The following is a 21,472-nucleotide window of genomic DNA, read 5'->3' on the forward strand; positions in this document are numbered from 1 at the left end:
CGAAAGAAATTAAATTTAAGTAAGGTGAGTGAGCGTGGGACAGCCCTGTGGTGTGGCGACAATGGCGCCGGTAAGTCATTAAGCCAAGAAGGAAAAGGTAACATGAGCTAGAATTTCCCCAAATCGCGTTATAACAATAGTTTTTCTCAACTCTGTAATTTTCAAAAAGTAGAACGTTATATCAGTTGCTACATTCTTACATCGAGCCAAATAAAAGCTATCGATAAAAACATTGTTCGACATCTCTCATCGTTCTCAACGGCACTCCGTATTAAGTTTGAAAACAAAATCATTCCAGTTACAAAAATGCACTTTTTATTTATTCTGATCTAACCTTCAATCACTATAAAACTGTTACACACGTCAATCCAGAACCTACGAACAACAGTTTTTTTACGAATCGCGACGATTGCGTACACAGTAATGGTTGCTCCCTTCAGCTATCTTATCTGCAGTAACGCACCTCTCACTGGCATCGAACAAATCGCTGACCGTGATACGTAGCAGCTGGTTCTGATGGAGCACCCAAGATCCAACCAGATCAAGATGCACAATCCGATTAGCAACCGAATAAACTTACTTGAGATGCGTCAAACTGATTGCCATGCAGCTGGAGTAGCGCCAACTTCGGAAAACGTGTCATCGAACTGCACTCAAAGTCATTAAGTCTGTTATACGACATATCGAGATAGGTCAACTTTGCAAACGTTGGTATGTCGGCAATGCTCGAAATCTTATTTCGTGACAGCTTGAGCCGAACCAGTGCCGACTGAGTTCCACTACTTTCCACCGTATGGATATCGTTTTTGGATGCATATAGTTGACGAAGACATCCAGGGATGTTCACAAACTCGAGATGATTGTGGCTGACGTCGATCAGATCGAAATTATAACGACGATCCAGCTTGTTCAAATGGAACGTCTTCAGGGCGTTGTGCGATACGTTCAGGAACATCAGTGAAGGGCACCCGCTGAACACTAGATCTCCAATCGTTGTCAGATCGTTCTCCTGCAGCTCTAATCTTTCCATCTCGGACAACTCATCAAACAAGGTCGAATGCAGATGAGAGATATGGTTGTCGTTCAGTCTCAAGGTCTTGAGATTAGACAAATGCCTGAACGCTGTACTGTGAACTGTAGCGATCAAGTTGTCCGAAAGATCCAGCCATTCAAGACGATTCGCACCGTAAAATGCATCGGCTAGCAATTCGGTGATTTGGTTTCCTCTCAGACTCAACGCTTTAAGCGCCTTTGCATCTTCAAAGGTGTTTGAATACACACGCTCGACATGACTGTTATGTGCATCGACTGTTTCCAGCTTTAGGAAAGTTTGGAACAGAATCGGCGGTATTGCTGCCAATGAGGAGCGCACGAACTCTACCTTGGTGACTTTCGACGGATACTGGCTGAAAAATTCGGTCTGCATTACTTCATCGTGGTACAACTTGACGCTGCTAAAGCTGCAGCGTTGGGTTGTCTTCATATTACAGGTGAGGTGCTTCGCAAAAGCGCTCGAAAGTAGCCCGGCGGCTACCATCCTGGAATGAAGCAAGTGGAATGCTAGATTAGCTGTTGTGTACACTATTTAGTTAAAGATTGACCGATTTACAAGATCATTTCTGATATATGTAAGGATTCCTAGACTTTATTTTGGCAGAGTAACTGAGCATTTGCTCAAAGGTTTTCCTGTTTTTCTGAGGTGTAACTTTGCTTATTGAATTAAATAAAAATATTCATCTTTAGGACACGATAAAAGACTTTAAAAACTAAAATCATTAACTTCATTAGCAACGAAGCCAAGATAAGCCAAAAATTATAAAGTTCAACATTTTAGTATAACTGATCGGATGAATCTAATGGATCTGCAGAATCAAATCAGTACACATTGTCTTATTCACTTCAAATAATCAGTCACTGTTCTGCACTGCCCCCTTTATCAGAACACATTTCACTGTATAATTACAACTATCTCAATACTTACAATAAAACCACGCACAGCTTAACCATCTTGAATTGGCGATCGGAATGAAATTGATGCTCTCTTATACTTCTCCGGTAGGGCTACTCGAATTAGCCTTTTACATAATTGTATGATAAGAAAGTGATCGAATTGATTTGTTATTTGTTTGCAGACAGATTATAATCGCAGTTTTACAAGCAATTATGTGCTGGCGCGAAACAGCTGAACTTTCTGGGAATTGATCACGGATTTATGTTATTTGTTTACCAGACAGCTGCTAATCGTAGTTTCACGAGAAATGATATGTTTTCTTTAACTGATTGCCCTTTCCATTAATAGAACGCCTTCTAGGAAACGTTTTAAAGATTAATTGAATATTTACAGTCAATATTGCTTCATGATGCATGTGCTAAACATATTCTCCCAATCAGGATTTAAATAACTGCCCTTTAGCTTACAAACACACCAGAAATAAAATCCAATTCTCATCAGGTTCTTTATCGCGTTCAATATTTCTATTCAAAGCACGTCATCATCGTTTATCCAATTGATCATGGGAAACACTCGTTCAGCGTTACATCAAATCAACATTCCGATTGCAATGTTTTATCCCGTCGGCATGTCGGTTGGCAGTTTTGCTTCCCTATGGTATGTTTACGTTGTACTTAACGAGAATTCAGCTAAAAGGGAAACAACTGTCCAGGACTGGTTTATACAGTGGTAAACAACATAGAAAACATAATTATGTCGATTTGGTTTTCCCCCCACATTGATAATTGAACCTGAGGCCCTTTGGGTGCAAGCCGGATATGCTCTTCGCAAGTCTACGTTCCATATTTTTCTCTGTTAAAAACAAATTAAAACTAATTCTATTTGGACTACGTTGCATCGATCAATTATAGTTTCAATTTTCACACTAATAGAAACAAATGATGACCCGCTTATAGATGAAGCTGTCCACTGGTTCTCATCCAGTGCGTACCACCACATTAAAACCTTTCTAATGAGTCTAATTAATCAACAAAACCTCCTCGCTTTTACACCTTCGTTTGCCACGCTGTACCTCTGCTTTCCTTTGGGTATTCTCTCACATTTTTCAGAGACATTCTGCATGAGCGATGCGTTACGGGGCACACGCTAATTTGCCACGGTCACGGGTGATTTCGAAAAGCCGCCGAATAAATCAAACTCAAACGCGCATCGACGGTCTGAAGCTATCTCGGAGGATCGGTGGGCTCGACGCTACTTATTCCGTCAATCAAAAGTCCATCCAAATGCAACACTATCGTGCTGGCTGGAAAAAAAGCATTTGACCCTTGGCTTGCGGGCCCACGAAGATGTAGAAACATTCTTCACGTTCTTGCGTCAGCTGAGAACACACATCGTCCCGTTTGGGGCTTTCTGGGTGATGACCGAATCCACCAAATGTTTTGCTGATTTTGTTTTGCTGGCTGACGAAAGGCCCCCGAATAAAAAAACCAATATTGCTTTGTGAACGTGTGTGTGTGTGCGTGCGAGAAAGAGAAAAAGACGTAGTACAGCCGGCCCAAGTAGAGAGAACTGTCCATTACCGGCCCTGTGGCCGTCAGCGGCACCATCAACCATAAACATCCACTTTAATAATGATTATTTGAAAACATTTATTATAAACTGCTTAATTACAGAGGCTCGGTCCGAGACCGCGAACGCGCTCCGGTGCTGGCACCTTTAGTTCGGTTCGGTTCGGTTTTGTTTTTTTTTCGGATCTCTCCTCACTCCGACCGTTGAGCAGCCCGATTCCTAAGGAGCAACGAGTTTGCCGCTTTCAAGCTTGAGGCCAGCTCTCAGGATGACAGGACAGGCTTGTGCAAATTTTTGGTTGAAGGTTATAGCATGGCGAGCACAGAAGGAACCGCTAAAGAAAAGCGTCTGAAATGGTGAAAAACGCTAAAACCATCGCTTTCACGAGATCACGCTAAATGGATGGAAGCCACCTGGAAGTACTTCAGAATGCGCACCAGAAGTGTGTGTGCTGTCGCCCATAATCCTTAGATGTTGATGCCTGGGAGAGACAGTGGATAGGAGAAAAAAAACACACCCGAAAGGAACTGTTTTTCTGGACGTCATTTGTGATGTTTGCACAGTGATCGTTTTGCTATGGGTTACCGTTTAACATCATATAATTATGACAAGACGAAGAAAAAAAACGTACAAAACCGAATCGGAACTGGTTCCGCTTGTGGCGTTTTAAGATAGTGTCAAAGAAATGGGTTTGAAGTGAACCACTGCCAGGTTTTTTACTGCAATTTTCAGATCCTTAAAAGCCACTCTAACTTACTTTGAATCCGATATTTTTTCTAAATAATGTAAGCCTTTAAGTAACTTACAATTCAACAATTGTGTCAGTCTTGTTAACACATAATCCTCCTACTTTCATTGTTCTAAAACATTTTCAGATTTAATATTACGTTGAATATCGTCTCGTCTTTCATTCTCATTGCAAGTGGAGTATGCCATAAATAGTTCATATAATATGCCTTTTGAAATTGATTCATCAAACATTCAAAGGCATCATCTGTTATAATTGATCAGCCGGACGAAGGCAATCACCTGAAACAGACAATTGATAGACATACAAAATCTGGTAAATATAATTGTTAATTACATTCAACGGGCAGGTTTAATTCAAGTGGACTAAACTCAATTACTGTAATCAGAGCTTTTCAATTTGTGTGTATACCTGCCGAAGCCGAAAAAATAAACACGTTAATCAATGATTCAATATACTGTGTGTACTGGTGAATGGTGGAAGCATTACACAATCCAGAACCGAGGGTGTTTTATTAGTTTTAAAATCATGCAATTTTTGTGCTGAATCCCGTGGCATCCAACAGACATTTTATTTTTTTTATTTTTGATAATTTTAGCTTTAATGCTTAAATGTTATGCTATGCTTCAATATTTCCTGACTGCGAAGACCTTTGATGTTCATTTAAAAGTCGAAATTAATTGTTAACTTAAACCGAGTAACTGTTGTCTTAAACCCTATTTTCATACAACAATCACTCAACAATAGCGTAGAGACCAAATACTTGAAATTAAAAACAAAGAATTAAGGATTGAATTTCACCCAAAACAAACATTGAACAAGCAACGGAGCAGAGAGCTATTTTGAATAAAAAATAAACAATAGTTCAATAACGAAAAACAAAAGACATTTTCTAGAAAAGGTAGCTAACTTCGTCAATTAAATCAATTTTCAAAAAAGCAAATGTTATTCTTTAATTTCCAGTCTAAATATGAATTGAAAATATTTTACCTAAAATATATTATTTTTAAAGACCATATACAGATGTTCTCCTCAGCACAAATCGCTATTACGATTGCGACCCATCGATTCTCTATTCATCCAGCAGAAATCCATCTCAAAAACCACCTTCGCCACAGCACCGAACCAAGCAGGGTTTTACAGCGTCATGAATTATTTTTAGCACCGATTGCCGCTCTTGTGCAACATTGTGTGTGTGTGTGCTCGTTCGCGTGGTGCTTACCGGCAGGACCGTGCCGATCATCGTTGGCACCATAAACTTTATACGATCACCTACATCCGCTTGACGTTCGCCGAAACCGATCGGTTACATACGAACCCTAGCTCAAGCAAGCAGTGCAATCGTGGTCAACACCCACCCCATGAGGGACAGTTGAACGTCCGTCCATGCATCTATGCAGTACGACCTGCACGAACGCCATGACAAAGTATGACGATGAGTATGTGTGTGTGTGTGTGTGTGTGTGTGTGTGTGTGTGTGTGTGTGTGTGTGTGTGTGTGTGTGTGTGCTTTTTTATGAATGAATGCACCACCCGTAATGGCCAACACGCGCGAAAGAATACAAACCATAAGTGGAGGGCGTGTGTAATTTCTGACGATTCCCCCTCGAATACACAGCGGTACCCTTCGAGCACGGATTGCATCTTTGATTGGTTTCGAATGGTATTGTTCGCGGGTATTGGAAACACGAGCTGGAAGGGTTCGTCATCAGCGCGCGTGTACAAGTCACCACCGCGTACCCATTCTTGGCTACGATTTACTGTGTCATAAGTTAGGTGAAATTGATTCGCGACACATCGACGATCGTTAGGCTGGATGCACGATGCTGGGGCGCTGTGGTTTTGTAGTGTACGTATGTCTATTTTCTATTACTTTGTGAACACGTGAGGAAATGTGTAATAAACTTTATGTCGTGAACAACACGTTAGGATGATGGTGAGAAGATAAGTTGAGGTTTTTCATAATGTTTAATCGGTTTTCAGGAGAGAACATGTAACGTAAGAGTTAAAAAATGAGAAAATAGCTATAAAATAATCTACTTTTATGGATCCTCTTTCACATTATATTTTACATGAACTATAAACTTGCTAATACGCATTGAAGTGTTGAGTCAACATACGTCCAATCCAATATCAACACTCCATCATACCAGAATAGATTTTACCGCATTAAAAACTCGCTTCATTTAACTCTTTCACTTAGCTAATCCACTCAATCTATGATTTATTCTAAGTTGCATTAATCCCACCAGAAAAATGCCTACAAAGTGGTTCGCTTTAATCCGATCCGAAACCTCGACCACCATTACTGTACTAGCCACTATGTCTCCGATTTGCAATTACTGGCAGTTATTTGCAAACCCCCTGTACCTTCCATTGCCATTTTCCACCCAAAAGATACCCACATCACCCACAACCAAAAACCTGAACGGCGGGTGGAAATGATGCACGCGTGGGAGGTACGATCGATCCAATGCCAAATAACTAGCAGTGAGGTTCGCGGGCAACCGTGGGTCGCTTCCAATAAAACCGGCGTGCCAATAAACTGATGATGACGATAATTTGTTGTCTACATGTGTTTTGAATTATCGCAATCGTTTAAGCATTCCCAAGGGTGGTTAGGGTAGCCCGCGTGCTTGGCAGGGGCCCTTTCTAATTCGCGAACACACAGCGCAAAGTCACCGACGATTACCGGTCGGATTCAACTCTATCAAACATTCTCCCGAATGCCGCGCATAGGAAGCGCTGGATCGGTGAGGTTGAGATGCGCCAACGTTTGATAATGGGAAGAAAAAAGATCCTCCAAGTCCGCCAAGTAATGCACAGGGTCAGAAGGAAAGGTTAAAGCCTACAGTCGTTGCCGATGCACGATTGTCGTCCGCCTCGGTTGGTAACATCAAACGTTTTTGATCGTTTCCTTCACTATTTCTCCGTTAGCGTTTGGTTCCGTGTGCTTACGGTGGTTCTCTGCCGTTTCCTAAGGGACCCCATTACGTTTGCCCCTCGGTGAAACGGTATTAAGAGCCCCTCACTCGATCATGGCTGACTGATAGTGGAAATGTGAAAAGCGGTATTAACACCTTGGATAAAGTTTTCGCAGCATAGTCGGTGGTGTATGTGTGTTGGAATTTTCACATGCACATTCTTGGCCTTTGACCACAAATATTTTTTCCCATTCTCCGTTTAGCGAGATGGAGGTAATTAAAGGTGAATTAAGAGTTGGCGGCGCTTTTGCGGTGGATAAACTTATCTGGTGGTAATTTTCTTAAGTTGTGGCTTACTTCTTCGTGAAATAGGAAGATGTTGCTTTTTCTTATTTTGATTTTCCAACTGTTAAGATAGCTTTACATGGTTTATCCTTGGCTAGAACAATCAGTTTCTCCTTTGCTAGGAGAAAACAAAATTTTGTGCTCTGACAACAATGTTGTTGAGATATGAAGAAGGAAAGTTTTCGAAATGTCTGTCAGAATCCCTCGTGTGTGCAAAAGAACTGCTCAGAGTAGAAACTAGAATTACAATTACTCAGCGATCCATCGGTTATATGTAAGAGACGAATGTTGTCTAGGAGACTCAAAGCTTCTATAAATTTATGAAACCATGGGTATGGAATCAGAATTGCCCTAAGCAATCACGTTTCAAAAATATTTTGATTCATTAACCATGACGAGATCATCAGAGCTTCAAAAGATTAGGGCTAGAAATACTGATTGGTAGAGCGATTATTAACAAACAAAGGAAGCTAACGTTGCTTCAATAAAAACAGCGACAAAGTGTCTTCCAAGGACTTAAAAAAAAGAAACTTTAAAAAAAGGGAGGAAAGGAAGATTTCTAAACTTTTGATCGAAATAATAAAGCTGAGCTTACTTTCGTTTAATTATCAAAAGACTTTGAAGATAATATAAATATCGTTTATAAATTAAACCCATAGACTAACACTTTTTCAACTTGATTCCAATAAAAATAAAACTTTCATTCAATCGATGCCTGATCATTGTTTAATTTTTCTCGAATACAAAGCATTCCATAATTTTCTTCCAAATCTGCTCATTCCGTCACGCAAATCAAATCAATCGTACAATGTAAATCATTCTTGCAAAGATTTCCTGACCCATCGAAATACACCTCGGTTGGGACATTAAATTCGAAAAAAAACCAACCATCAGGCCACCATTTACCCACCTCGTACACATGCTATAACTTCATCATTACCGCCTCCCGCCCGCATCGCATTCCCGCGCACCGTATGCTGATTATACATACATGCTTCCAGCAGATACCCGAACCTTATTATCATAAACCGTTAGCCCGTTATCATTGCTAATGCGTTCGCTTTACGGTTCCGTCACGATCACACTTTGCCACACCGCGGGTCCTACGTTCGATAATGAAAGGTCCTTTTCGGTGTTCTTACGCTGTTCGCAGTTCCTACCTTCGCGCACACTGGCGAAGCAGCGCATTGCGTGCTGCGAGCTACGTGTCAATAATTTCTCGTCGAGTAGAAATAATAAATTCGAAACCACCTCGCACCATGCAGAAGGTCACACTGGTATTTTCTTCTGACTTTTTTTTTGTTTTTTGTTTTTTTTTTTGGGTGGGTTTTGTTTTTCGGTAGCAAACATGATTGATGACGAACGGAAAGCGCATCATTGGGGTTTTTTTTTTGTTTCTCCTCTTCAGCTCTTGAAAGCTCTCGAACCTCACGGTACACGGCTCGATAATGGAAAAGCGATAAGAAAGCGAGTGGTAAGCAGTTTACTTTTACGTACTGCAACTGCACAAAGCGATGATAAATTAACTCACGAAACCAATAAAAGGGATCGCAAAATCTGGAAATCATCTTCGCCCGTTCCATTCCACAGCCGAAACCCACACAGGGCTTTCCCGCATATGGGATGGTCGATCGAATGACCGGGACCGATCGCTTCCCATTGCAAAAAAATAACCGCAGGACATTAATCAAGCACTTTGTCGATGATTGTGAAATTGTCATGTCAGCACAAAACTATTTCTTTACAGTTTGCAGTTTTTCCTCTCCATCTCATTGTGTTTATTGTTTTATTGCTGAGCGATTGTTTTGTTTCAATCTTTTCGCCGTTTCTTCATTTAATTTTCTTCCTCCTGGGGATAAAAAATGGCGCCCGTAAACTTCACCGAAGTAGGTCATTGAAATTCTGTACTTTATTTCCGCCCGAACCAGTTCTCCACTTTATCAGCTGGGCGCACAGCTATGCGGGTTGGATCTCATCATGTTTCACGGTTCCAATCGTCCCACTGGCCGACCGATGGATGCTTCTCGACATCCTTCCGCCCTAAAGCACACCCATTAATGGAGATACAGCAACAATAATAGCACACAAAAAAATCAATTACATGTATCATGTTTCGATGAAATTATGATTGCTGTCGATTTTTATTTATCGCTTCGCTTCCACTTTCAAACCTACCTCCCTACACCCCAACAAGTCCAGAAACCGACCCGAAACAGGGTCCAATTACGCACAAAAGCGACATTTTGGTCGATCGTCAGTGAATCTGGCATAATGATCGATTATCGTGGCTGGTGGGCAAAACAGGGAGAAGTATCGAAATGTGTGAGCTTCAGCGTAGTACACCCCGGTTTGGTATGCGTGTTTGAGGAAGCTCAGTTTGAGCAGAAGAATACCTTCTGCCACAAAGAAAAGAATGCTGAAGAGCCAGCCTTTCCTCCCTCAGGAAATTTCAAATTTATTATCAATAGATGCTTTTATTCGAGAGCTGAGTTCGTTCGTTTAATTTGTTTAATTTGTGTCTTCTTTTGAAGGATCAACAGCTTATTCTGGACCTGAAGCATATCCAAAAATTTGATCAAATGTTCTTACCAGTGGAATCAAGATGTGGGACAACATCTTCTAGTGCAACAAGAAAAGTTGTTTGAGATTTGGCGGCCATTGCTACTGACCAGAAAGTGATTGACTATCTCCAACGTACGGGCAAACGTTAATTATTTCTATTAATTCCAATTTGCAAATATTTATTTAAAATACTTCAAACCATGCCTGTTATCCCATCACACCAAGCTTGCTAAATGCAACTCTCCAACATCATCGACCGGGAGGTCTCGACTGATTCATTAGGTTAACCTGCAACCTACCTGACCCCGGCAGTGACGATGTCATCAGTGATCTGCGAGACGAAAGCACTCGCGTCTTAGCCCAGTAGGCAAAACCTTTCCCGTTGCTTGCCTTCCAGTCTCGCCAGCAAAACCAATCAGAAAAAGTCGTAGGGTTGATTCAATTGACACCGTTTTACGAAACCACCGTCCCTATTCCTAAACCCAGCGTTGAGTTTCGCTGCCGACTCTAACGCATCGATCGTTTGCCACGATCCTTTCGCAAAAAAAGGGGTTGCCGACAACAACCGTACGGTGGATCCGAATGTTTACAGCGTTTGGCCTGAGATGGGAAAGCGCAACCTGACGGCACGGACCGTACGGCTAGAGGTCATCCCGCGGTGACGCGGTTTCATTTATTATTCCGTCGCGGAGGCTTGTGCACGATGGTTTTTAACATCCCCAGTGTTCCGCGATTCACTCATGCACTGTACGCCCGCTCGCTGCATTTGTCTTTAGCGATCGCGCACAGCGCCGAGGAAGACGAAGACACGAACAGCTACACAGCATCTACAGCGTAAAAAGGAAAAAAAGGGCTCAAGACAGTATTCTCACACACTAAACGGTACTGGCCGGTGTTGTTTTTGTTTTTTTTTAATGTTTTCCTTTTTCTTCTCGTAATGCTGTTGCCCATTTAAACCGTACGGAACCGTGCAAAAGGATCGCGGGCTCAGGTGCATTCGTAAATCATGCCAGGCACCGTATGTGAGACACACTCGTCCGTCTCCGTTGTCATCATCATCATCGCCATCCGTAATAAAGTTGTGCAACATGTCGATGGACATGGTTTGATCTTGTAGTGTAACCTTTGCTCATACCGTCAAAGCTTGGCACGGTTTTTGGACGACTCCAGTGTGGAAATGAACCTCCAAGTGTTCACTTCGGACGTCATAACAAACTGAAGACAATTAGGAAGAAAAACTGTGGGTTGTTAGCTTTGCTTTAATTTAGCAACTAATTTCAATGCATTAATTAATATTTGTGAAGATCTACGTTATAAACAAAATAATAATATTAAGCTGTTTCTAGTGCGATTACAATCATTAATTCATCATTTGCAAGGCAATAAATAATAGACGTACAAGGTTTAAGTTGGACTTAATGATATGGATTAAGCAGCTACACGGTCAGCCCGTTCCTGATGAATTGAAATTAAGTAGATTGAACATCGTTATCAAGAATCCTACTCCATTTTTAGTTCATTATTCGAGATGCTTGCATATCGTCTTTTGTGAGTTAATGTTTTATATCAAAAGCCCTTTTTTATCGATGATTATCCTTGATCCGAATTTGACTTAGGGTTGCGTCTATTAGAGAAAACTGATATCTTAGCATAAAAAGAATGTTTAAAGAGTTTTAAAAAGATTTTTTTATTAAGAAATGACAAAACGAAGCTCATGATCAAACAAGCTAACTAAGCTTTTCAATCGGATTTTTCTCAATCGTATGGACAAGCTATTACGAGAACTCAAGTCCAATATTTGCCTGGTCGATCTGTATTTGCGTTCATTCGTCAAAACCAATATCAAACCTCCAACAATGTAAAACCCTTCCGTGTTACACGTTGGCTTGCATAGAATTTGCACACCATGCTTCGATTTCTGTGTAAGCATCAGTTTTTCTTTGCTAACCACTGACCATATGGCAAACCTTCGGCCAATCTGGTCATGTGGAATGATTTTTTTTTGTGTGTCCCTTCAAGCCAACAGTTCTCAATCCATACCGTATGCTATCGTTTCTAACTGAATCGTCATTGTAATGCCCATTGTTTGCTCCAGCATGAAACATTACACCATGAAGAATATCCCAAAAAATTTGCAGATTGCCCTCAGAAACATAGCAGCAGAACCGAAACAGACAAACTGTTGTCACACAAAAGCAAAAATTTCACCCAAAAAGATCTCAGCTGTCGAGCTACAGGCCCTGATTTTGACCCGTTCCTGTGTAGCTTTGTCGTCTGGCATTGTGGTCGTCGGTTAGCTCTGTCGGAGTCTTGCAGCGCCACCAAATTAAGTGTATGTGCTCTCTGTGTGTGTATGTAAAGACTTTCGACCCTTTCACCCCATGTTGGCGCCCCCAAAAAACGCATCATCCCCATAATTTTCGTGTCGAAAGTATGCCCTCTTTGCACAGCTTCGTTGCTTCTTTTTTCTCCTGCACGTCCATTGCTTTTGCTTTGAGGTTTGTTATTTTGAACAAAGAATGCGTCTGCTGCGGGAAAAGCACATGTAAGACGAACCATGCACGCATGTATGCATGTTGATGGGGTCGTTCGTTGCTCCGCAAGCGATGGCAAAGAAAGAGAAATGCAATCTCATCATATTTCCGCACCGAAATACAAAAGCAAAACGTGGTGGAAAAAATGCATTGCCTCCATCCGGGTGGTCAATGTTGAGTGCAAGCTGTGGGAAGGAGCGGGGGGGGGGGAGGGGGGTAGTGCAACGTGTGCCGGTGCATCGCCGGCATCTCGAATCTGTCCAATATTCTCGGGTCAGTTCGTGGAACTCCATCCAGGCAGCAGGAGCTCTCTCTCTCTCTCTAAAAACGTTCGTTGGTGAAGTTAATTAGTTTGATATCGGCCACAGTTTTCCGTCCCCAAGGAGGGAACCGAGGTTCATTGGCCTACCCGTGCGGACAGTTTGTTTTCCCTGCACCCTTCCACCGACCCACTTCCGACCCCGTTTGCTATGCAGTTATAATAATGATATCAGCTGTAACAATAATGAAAAGCACATCCGTCGATAATGATTTCTTGCAATCACCACCGCGGACTCCTTCATAGCTTCCGTCCGTCATGTACGCGGGGCTTTTTTTTTTTTTTGAAGATTGTCAGACCACTCCTTCCAGAACCGTAGTCTCCAGTGGGTAGAGCTCAAGAGAACGCGCGTTGGCTCATCCCATGCCCCGGTGTGGTCCCGAACGCAGGTTTTCCACGTATTTTGCGGCTCGAAAGAAAGCAAAGTGGGAGGCTTACTTACAGAAAACATTAATTAAGTAAATGTAACTCAACTGTAACCATCAAGATTACTTCGGGAGGGATGGTGGGGGGGGGGGTTGGTTTCGTCTTTTGATACATTTCCTTCCAACGGTATACGATCGCACGATCGCTTTTGTTTTACCCCGTTTTTGTCCGGCTGGGGATAGTTTCTTCTTATTGCTGCCCTTTCCTCACGGGTTTCGTCATAATGGTTTAGTTTGATGAAATTAATTACTCGTGATAACATTTTTTTTTGTTGCGAAATTGTTTCATTGGAAAACCATCGGTTGTTGGTGTTAGATGTGCTGGCTGGCTGGCCGGCTGGCTGGCGAATTGGGTAACAAACGGGTGTGCGAATAATAAAATAATTAGATTCCTTGTAATAATTGCTGTCGGGTTGGTTGATCAGTGATGTGTGGCGAATAAAATTTACCCAGAACAATACAAGACGGGGTGGGTTTTTACAAAGTGTTTTTGTTCTTTTTAAAAATATTGATCGAAATCAACGAGTCTCATCTTCTCTTTGGAATATTTATTTATTTACGTTTTATTTCTTTTTTGTTTAGTTTGTTAACCTTTTTGCTCTACTTTTGACGGTTGCTTTCTTGTGCAAAACAGTTTTTTCTTGTTTTCCTTGTTTAATTTAACATTTTTTGTATTATTTTTCACATTTTTCTTTTATTTTTTTGTGCCCGAGGGATGAACTGATCAGAAAACCTTTTGCAAAAAAAATGAATTAATCAAATTATGTTCTCCTTTGTCTATTTTTAATATTCATTTTCCTGTTTTGATGGTTTAATAATATTTTATTTATTTATTTAACACTTTTTTATATTTATTGATTGTCTATTTATTAACCTTACCATTGTGTAAACTTTTCACAATTTTCATGGACATAAGGCAATCACACCAACTTAAACGTGCCAAACATCACACCGCCAAACAATCATCACATAGCCACAACACGACGGTGATTGCACTCCCTTATCTCGATCTGAAGGTGCATAACGAAGTTGTACTGTATTTAATTATTTTTGGCATTCTAATCCACTGCAACTGCAAGAAATTGGGCTCCCGCCGACAATAAACAAACAGTTAATCGTTCCTTCGTATCATCCATGCTCACGCTAGGCATAGAGTGTACCCGTTGACTTTATAGCCAGCCTCCAAGCGAAGCGCCATACATGTCTTCTACATCCAACCGTCCCGTCAAAAGGGCCCATAAAGTGCAAATCTTTAAATCCTCCAGCTTCAAACCGAACCACCAACATCTCTAGTCACGCTTTTGGTTCACTTTTGCTCCTGGTACCGGTAAGAGGTGAGAGGATTGCCGGCGGATTACACCGTGTACAGCTTAGAAAATGGGTGCCGTGTGTCAAACAAATTACACCTAGACCACGGCGTTTGGCAACACGACGAAGCATATAGCATAATTGAATCTGATATTGATATATCCTGCACAAACACCTTCCTTCGCACGGGTGCACCGCACCGGCACGATCCGGTGGTGGCTGCCGTGACTTGCGACGAACCCTGGTGTGATTCGAAAGATTCGGTTAAAACTGTTTACCATATTCATCGCGCAGAATTTGCGCAACCAATTCTGTGCACAAAGTACACAGAGACGGAGCGCGGGCGTTTAGGATTAAGTTAGCTGCCGTTGCCAAGCGGGCTGGGATTGGGGATTCGATTTTGCTGGGCAGGCAGGCAGGCAGTGGAGTAATAATAAACCTTCGGCAAACCTTCGGAAATACAGTGACATGGGACTGTGTTTTTGGAGAGGAGCAACATGTTTACAAATCGTGAGCAAACATTTAACATTGTTGATGTTCATTACAGCATTACGCTGAAAATGTTAAGAAAATAATAGTTTTTGCTTTATTGAACTCCAATTAAATGTAAAATATCTTTAAGTGCCTTGAAATATGGATTTTTTGAATTTTAACTCTTGATTAGATCTCTCTACTTCAGCTTTAACAATTTAGCTCCCCGAAACTGTTTACTAAACTAACACGAAAACACTAGAAACACATTTCAATCGTTTGGCAAGCAAACCTTCTTCACACAATCCTCTCATTGAGTGGGACCACCGGATGGATTCAAGCAGCAAAAACGCGCGAAAGGAGCGCCCTTAATGAAGCATACACATGGAGAAATAACGCCGTGGCCTGGGCCGTACCGTGCAAATGTTTGCACTCATAATACAATAATCGTGTGTAAACATTAAACTTTACGCTGGCAATCGTCAGCGCCCTGGTGCACCTTTCGTTTGCATTGGCAGGCAAGTATTGCAGAATCCATCCATTGCCATTCGACCAGCTTCTTCCAAATGCCTTTTGATTGTTGCAGAAAAACGGGAAACGATAATTAGGCACACCCTGTGATCAATTTATCGCATTGTTTAACAGTAGAATTTCAGCGCTAAACTAGAGTTTGTGTAATTATTTTTAACACCGGGTCGATATTTGCTCTGGTTTGATTTTTGCTAACTCTCTGTACAGTACCTTAGTTTGAGTAGGGAACTTCCTGCAAAAGTTTGCCGAAAAACACAGATCGATATTGATCACTGCTGAGGTCAAGTGACGTTCACAGATGCTGCTTTATCTCACGGCATTTTTGACAAATTTTGAATAACAATTTCCTTCTTGTTCAGGACATTCCCTATCATTCTTCAGGGCCATATTTTACATTTATCCCTCTACCCTTCAGTCCTCACTATCGGGAACAGTCCAGATGAACCTTTTTGATCCTATCCTAGCTATCTATCCTGCCTTATATAATTTATAGGAATATAATATTTATAGTGCTACACGTCGAAAAAAACCATCAGCCTAAGCCTTGGATTTATCGTAAGCTTCTGCAGTAAAATGACGCAACAAACCTGTTGGATGGTTGGAATCAATCGATCGAGGAAGGGCCATGCTGTTTCCAAATTCTTCGCTATAGAATAAAGAAATCTTAAATTGCAGATCATCCTCAGATGATCATTCCTAAGAGACAATGGGTGGTTGAATTGATTCCAAGTATGACCATTATCGAATAAACTCTTTGAATTAAGTTCCATAAGTCATTCGTGAAAAGGGGAGTCCATTTTGAAATCTGGTCTATTCGCATACGAATACGAAATTGATGGTTTATAGTCGAGGAATATTTTCAAACACAGGATAAGCAATCATCACAGATGTATCTAACTATTCCCATAACATTCCACCGTTTCGTAGATAAACATTGTTTCCCGTTGTGATGGTTGTGGGAGATATTTTCACGCTATCATCATCACGGCACAAACGCCCTTATGCACAAGCAAAATGTCTAAGGTTCATTTTCCATCGATGCATGCAGCACTGTAGCACCGTCACTGTTTCGTTATAAAGCTGTTGATCCAAATTATAGGGGCCACGGATGTTGATTACGGGTAAAACCTACCCTCGGGGCGTCCGTTGGTTTGGGCCGTGCTGCAAATTTGTCTAATATTTGCAAGTGCACCATTCAATCCGATGATCGCATCGGGCTGTCCGGGCGGTTTATTTGCATAGGTCTCTATGGTTCGCCGGTTCTAGTGACTTACCAAGTCCCATTATGCCCTTAAGCGTTCAACAAGTTGCTGGCGTGACAGGTTCAAATGTTTGTCCTGGGAGTGGTAAAGTCCTGGCTCAGCTCTTCGGTTTGTGGCTGGTAGCGAGGGTTTTGCTGATGTTTCTGTTGCTGTGAAAACAACAGTGAGATTGCCTTGAAGGCTCGTCAAAAATAAGGTAACAACTGAGGTAAAATTATTACCCCGCTTTCCGTACAGCTGCTGCTGTTCCACTATGTATGTTCTGAATGTTAAATATGGCGATCATGCAATCGGTTTGATTGAACACCCAGCAATGTATAGCAATGCACGACACTGTGACCTAAAATATCTTCACGAGAAGTTTAGGAAAGGAGAAACCATCTTACCACCCTTCGGTCCACACAAAGATCGCCGATCGGGACGTAATTTGTCCATCCCACACACACACACACACACACGCTTCAGCAGTGCTAGTTAACTGCAACGAACATTTAACATGGGCGAGCGGGACGATCGTTCAATCATCGCTCAATCAACGCATGATGCTGCGATGCTGCAGTAAAGAAAAGTGAGCACCGAGTAAGTGAGCTGTCAGGGAAAAGCAGGATCGAATGAGACTTTCGTGGGATGGAAAGCATTTATTTGAATTATCCCGCCCGACTGCCGTCCAACCAACCAACGCAACAACAAACAGCTTCATCGATCCGATAATATATTGGAACAACGTTCAAGAGGTTCGTCTTTTTTTTTGCAAGCAGTCCGGCGTGTGTCCGGTTTCCGATAACGATCGGCTTCGTTGCGAGTGCCCTCCAGTGCCAAGGGTGACGTCGGTAATGTCTACCAACCACGTTCACGTTGTCCAGATGGTCATGGTTACCTAGCTATTACCTTCTGGTGTTTGTTTGTCGTCTCTGGTGCCGGATTACTGCTGCACCGGCCCCTCGAAACGCTGTTTGCGTAACCGAACAACTGTCTGAAGCCGTTTGTTGCTATTCTGCTCCGTCGCTTCCTTCATTTTGGTTCACTTTTACTTTTCAAACCCCATGCAGAAGATTCACGCTTTCGACCTTAACCTACCGGACGTCCGTTTTATGAAGTTGCTATGCTTGCAATCCTTCCAGACACCGGACAGCAGCGGCAAAAATCAAATTAAAAATGCAATCTTCCAGGAGTTGCAGAAATTTTAAAACAAAACGCACCAACTGCCAATTGCTTTGTGGTGCATTTCGAGGGTATCTTCTTGCAGGACAACGTCAGGTGTTGCGTAAAAGGGATAAGGAAGGTGCACACGTTCGCGATGCACTCCGTAACGATGTCCCGTTGATGTGTGATGCGCTACTGCAACTAGTTTCGCGTCATGTTGTTATGATAATTTGTACAGCACAGAGTAAAGGTAGAAAAACTCAACACGTGACTGAACTATCTACGGTTGTAGTTAATTAATTTTAGTTTCGTTTCGGTGTATGATGAATTGTTGAAATATTTATCGAATCACTTTTTGCTTCTTCAAATTAGTAAGCTTTAGCTCATGCTATTATCGTTTAAATTGCTTCTGTAAAAAAAAGTCCACACAACTTGAACAATCAGCCTGGGAGTAATGAAAGAAAGATGTTTTAAGTTTTTCATGGATGATGGATGGCTGCCAATTTTATAAAACTGGTTAAATTTTCATACATCTTGTAGAGAAACTCTAGAGCATCTTGTTCCAATTTGTTTTATGAATATATTTTGAATAATTTATCCTTAAAGTACTACACAATATGGTCTTTGTTTTAAGGGTTCCTTCGATATATTTGAGGTACGAGAATAAACTGTTAGCGCTCAGGAGCCTAAGGTTGGGCAACCAAGTCCTATCTAGATGATCCATCTAGCTAGTTAAAGATAATCCTAAAACACATTGACTTGACAAGCAACATTAGGTAGATCGAGGAGCAATAAAAGGGTTTAATGATCAATTAGAGATCAATTATAAGAGCTATAAGCAAGCCTGTCGCCAAGCATCCTGGCCTCCGATTTTAGACGAATATAACTAAATGTATAATAATTCAACAATTCTTACAATAAACCGTCTCTAGTGTAAACTTTAAGCATAACCTTAAAGCTGACACGCTTAGTCACCGCTTTGTCGACCCTGGCAAACTGAGAGGAATAGGTGCAAAAATCACACCTTGATGGGAAACCGTTCGATATATTCGCCGGCACTTCCACGCGGACCGGCCAACACACACACGCACCATATATTTTCGCAAAAACACCACCCTAACAGCTCCGGTTCGGTTCAGATGTGCGAAAAATGAGTGAATACGCCTGGAAGGCATATCGGGCCGGGTGGGCCGGTGACCAGCCAGGAAGACCCACCTACGTTGAAGGGCTATTAATTTATTAATCCCATAATCAAGCCCGCCGTTTGTCGTAAATCTTGTGCACAATTGAAGGCTTCGCTGTTTTAGTAGTGCACCATTAGCACCGGTGTGATAGAACCCGCTCATCATGTGATTCATCATGTTATGGTCGATCGATTGCAGGAGAAACACCAATCGACCGTAGGTAGTTCGTACTTCATCGATGTTATGTCTGTAATTTTTTATATGAGAACGGGATGATTTTATTCGCACGTTGTTCATTAATGTGAGTTGATAACACAGGAAGTGATCCTCATGAACTTATAAAAGTGACAGTTTTATGAGCTTGTCTTCATTGGTGAGAAAACTGGTCGGAGACTTGCATACACCTGACTGTTATTTAACGTTGGAACTCGAAAGTTGTTTACCGTCTTTTTGGAAATGAAACTCAATCCACTTCTCTATGTCATCTTCGCATTAAAATGATCAAAACTTACCTGTTTTTTCTTAAATAATAAATTTGGAGCTACGTATAAAAATCTGTGTTCGCCACATTATGTGACAAGATTTCGACTATTTAAAGGTTCAACCTATCGAGCACTTCAATCCCTATTAGGATTACCAACGGATAGGAAGCAGCTTCCGGTCATTTTCGGTACCAGGTGTGAGTTTACCGCTGGGACTTCACTTTGCGGGGAGCCCACTGGGACTGGATCTTTTATTGAAATGCCTCTGCCAATGTCCAACGAGTCAACGGTTGCAGCGGTGACTCCTGTGAACCAATTCCAGTACAAGATGGTGATGGGGATCGCATCAGATTGAAGTGGTATATCTACCGCTGATTGTGCCGTCGGTAGGCCATCCGTGTGTTTGTCCTTCTACACTGCATAGATTGAGGCCTTCTCCTATACTTTCAAAAGAAATTTTCTTCTCTATTAGTAATACCAATAAAGTAGCCTAATATTATGTGTACTACCAACGTTTGGACACAAGGATCCATTTCTTTCCTCTTCCTTGCATATTTCCCTCTAATTAGAACTCATGTCGAATTTCAATTACGAACAAGAAAGCACTTCCAAAACTTCACACGATAAGAATAAGGGAAGGACCCGAGTGTTGCTAGGAGAAGCACGTGGCACACACAAAAAAACCTTCCCTCGTTAATAAACTTCTCCTCAGCGTCTGGCGAGGCCGCTCTAGCAAATATGGCTGCCTTCCGCGTCGTTCGAACTGAATAGCAAAAATGTCCTGTATTTTCTTCCTTTTTTTTCTCCACTTTCCCGGACACCGCTACCACCACAGCATGATGATGCTGTCCGAGTTAGCTGAGTATGGCTTTACAAAATGTAACGCAGGGACACAAAGCAAAAACCTCATTATTTCCTTCAAGTCCTCACTGTAGATCTCCTCCCTATTCCTGGTCATAAGTGTATTTCCTTTCATTTTCTCATCAGAGTACTAATACCATCGTGGAAAAATTTTGTCCCTGTGTACGTGCAATTGACCAACCTCACCAGCAGCATACGGGATGGCGCTGGTCTGCTTTGGAAAAAAAAAAAACATAACTTCTCGAGAGTCCATTTCCATTACTTGGGGGAAAAAAAGTGTTTGGCAAAGAAAATTGCCACCCACCTACGCTGGCGCTGCTGAGTGTAGGTGTGTATGTGAGTAAACGGAACGGTCGCAAGGCAGCCATATTGATTTTTTTTTTGCTTCCGTTTCTTATCGTACGCTCAGACGAGGGGTGTAATTTTTTCACCCAACCAAGAACCACCCCGTCGTGGGTTGAGCGCTGGTGCTGCGTACACGGTAAGCGGTAAGGGTGTGAAAAGCATCCCTAGTAATGCGATTCAGGGGCCGGTGTTTGGTGTGCGGGATTTGCTGTCCACGGTTCGTTGCTTCGGGACGGCCGGCGAATGAAATTGCAGGGAAAAATCAAAGCCAAAACCAACATCCATCCGTCAATTGGTCCACCGGGTCGGGTGAAACGAATGGGCGTGAACTGGACGGTGGAAAACTGTAAAAGGTATTGATTTTTGTGTATTGCAGAGGTGCATAGTGAATTTTCAAAGAAGTTTAAGAAGCTCCACATTTTTTGTTGATGTTTTACAAGTTTAATAAAACAACACTTTTTTATTATAATTTGTTCTATTAACAACACATGCAACAATTTATTTGTAAC

At 41.8% G+C, this 21,472-nt stretch overlaps 2 protein-coding genes across 2 annotated transcripts in view; one reads left to right on the top strand and one right to left on the bottom strand.

The window, feature by feature from the left end:
* The window catches only part of LOC126562512 (protein hairy), a 579,505-nt gene that overhangs the window by 531,854 nt on the left and 26,179 nt on the right, over positions 1–21,472 (top strand). The gene's annotated exons all lie outside the window — the stretch shown is intronic.
* Positions 394–1,483, bottom strand: LOC126561111 (leucine-rich repeats and immunoglobulin-like domains protein 2). The gene is made up of 2 exons (XM_050217057.1): positions 581–1,483; positions 394–513 (listed from the first exon to the last, which is right to left on the bottom strand). The coding sequence occupies exons 1-2, from the start codon at positions 1,481–1,483 to the stop codon at positions 394–396; spliced, it is 1,023 nt and encodes a 340-aa protein (XP_050073014.1).

Source organism: Anopheles maculipalpis, chromosome 3RL, assembly GCF_943734695.1.
Source record: "Anopheles maculipalpis chromosome 3RL, idAnoMacuDA_375_x, whole genome shotgun sequence".
Lineage (NCBI taxonomy): Eukaryota > Metazoa > Arthropoda > Insecta > Diptera > Culicidae > Anopheles > Anopheles maculipalpis.

Bases quoted from the DNA above. Each gene is read 5' to 3' on its own strand.
- LOC126561111 (XM_050217057.1), bottom strand. From the start codon at position 1,483: ATGAAGACAACCCAACGCTGCAGCTTTAGCAGCGTCAAGTTGTACCAC. The intron at 514-580 runs GTAAGTTTATTC...GTGCTCCATCAG, and splicing joins ATCAGTTTGACGCATCTCAA to AACCAGCTGCTACGTATCAC.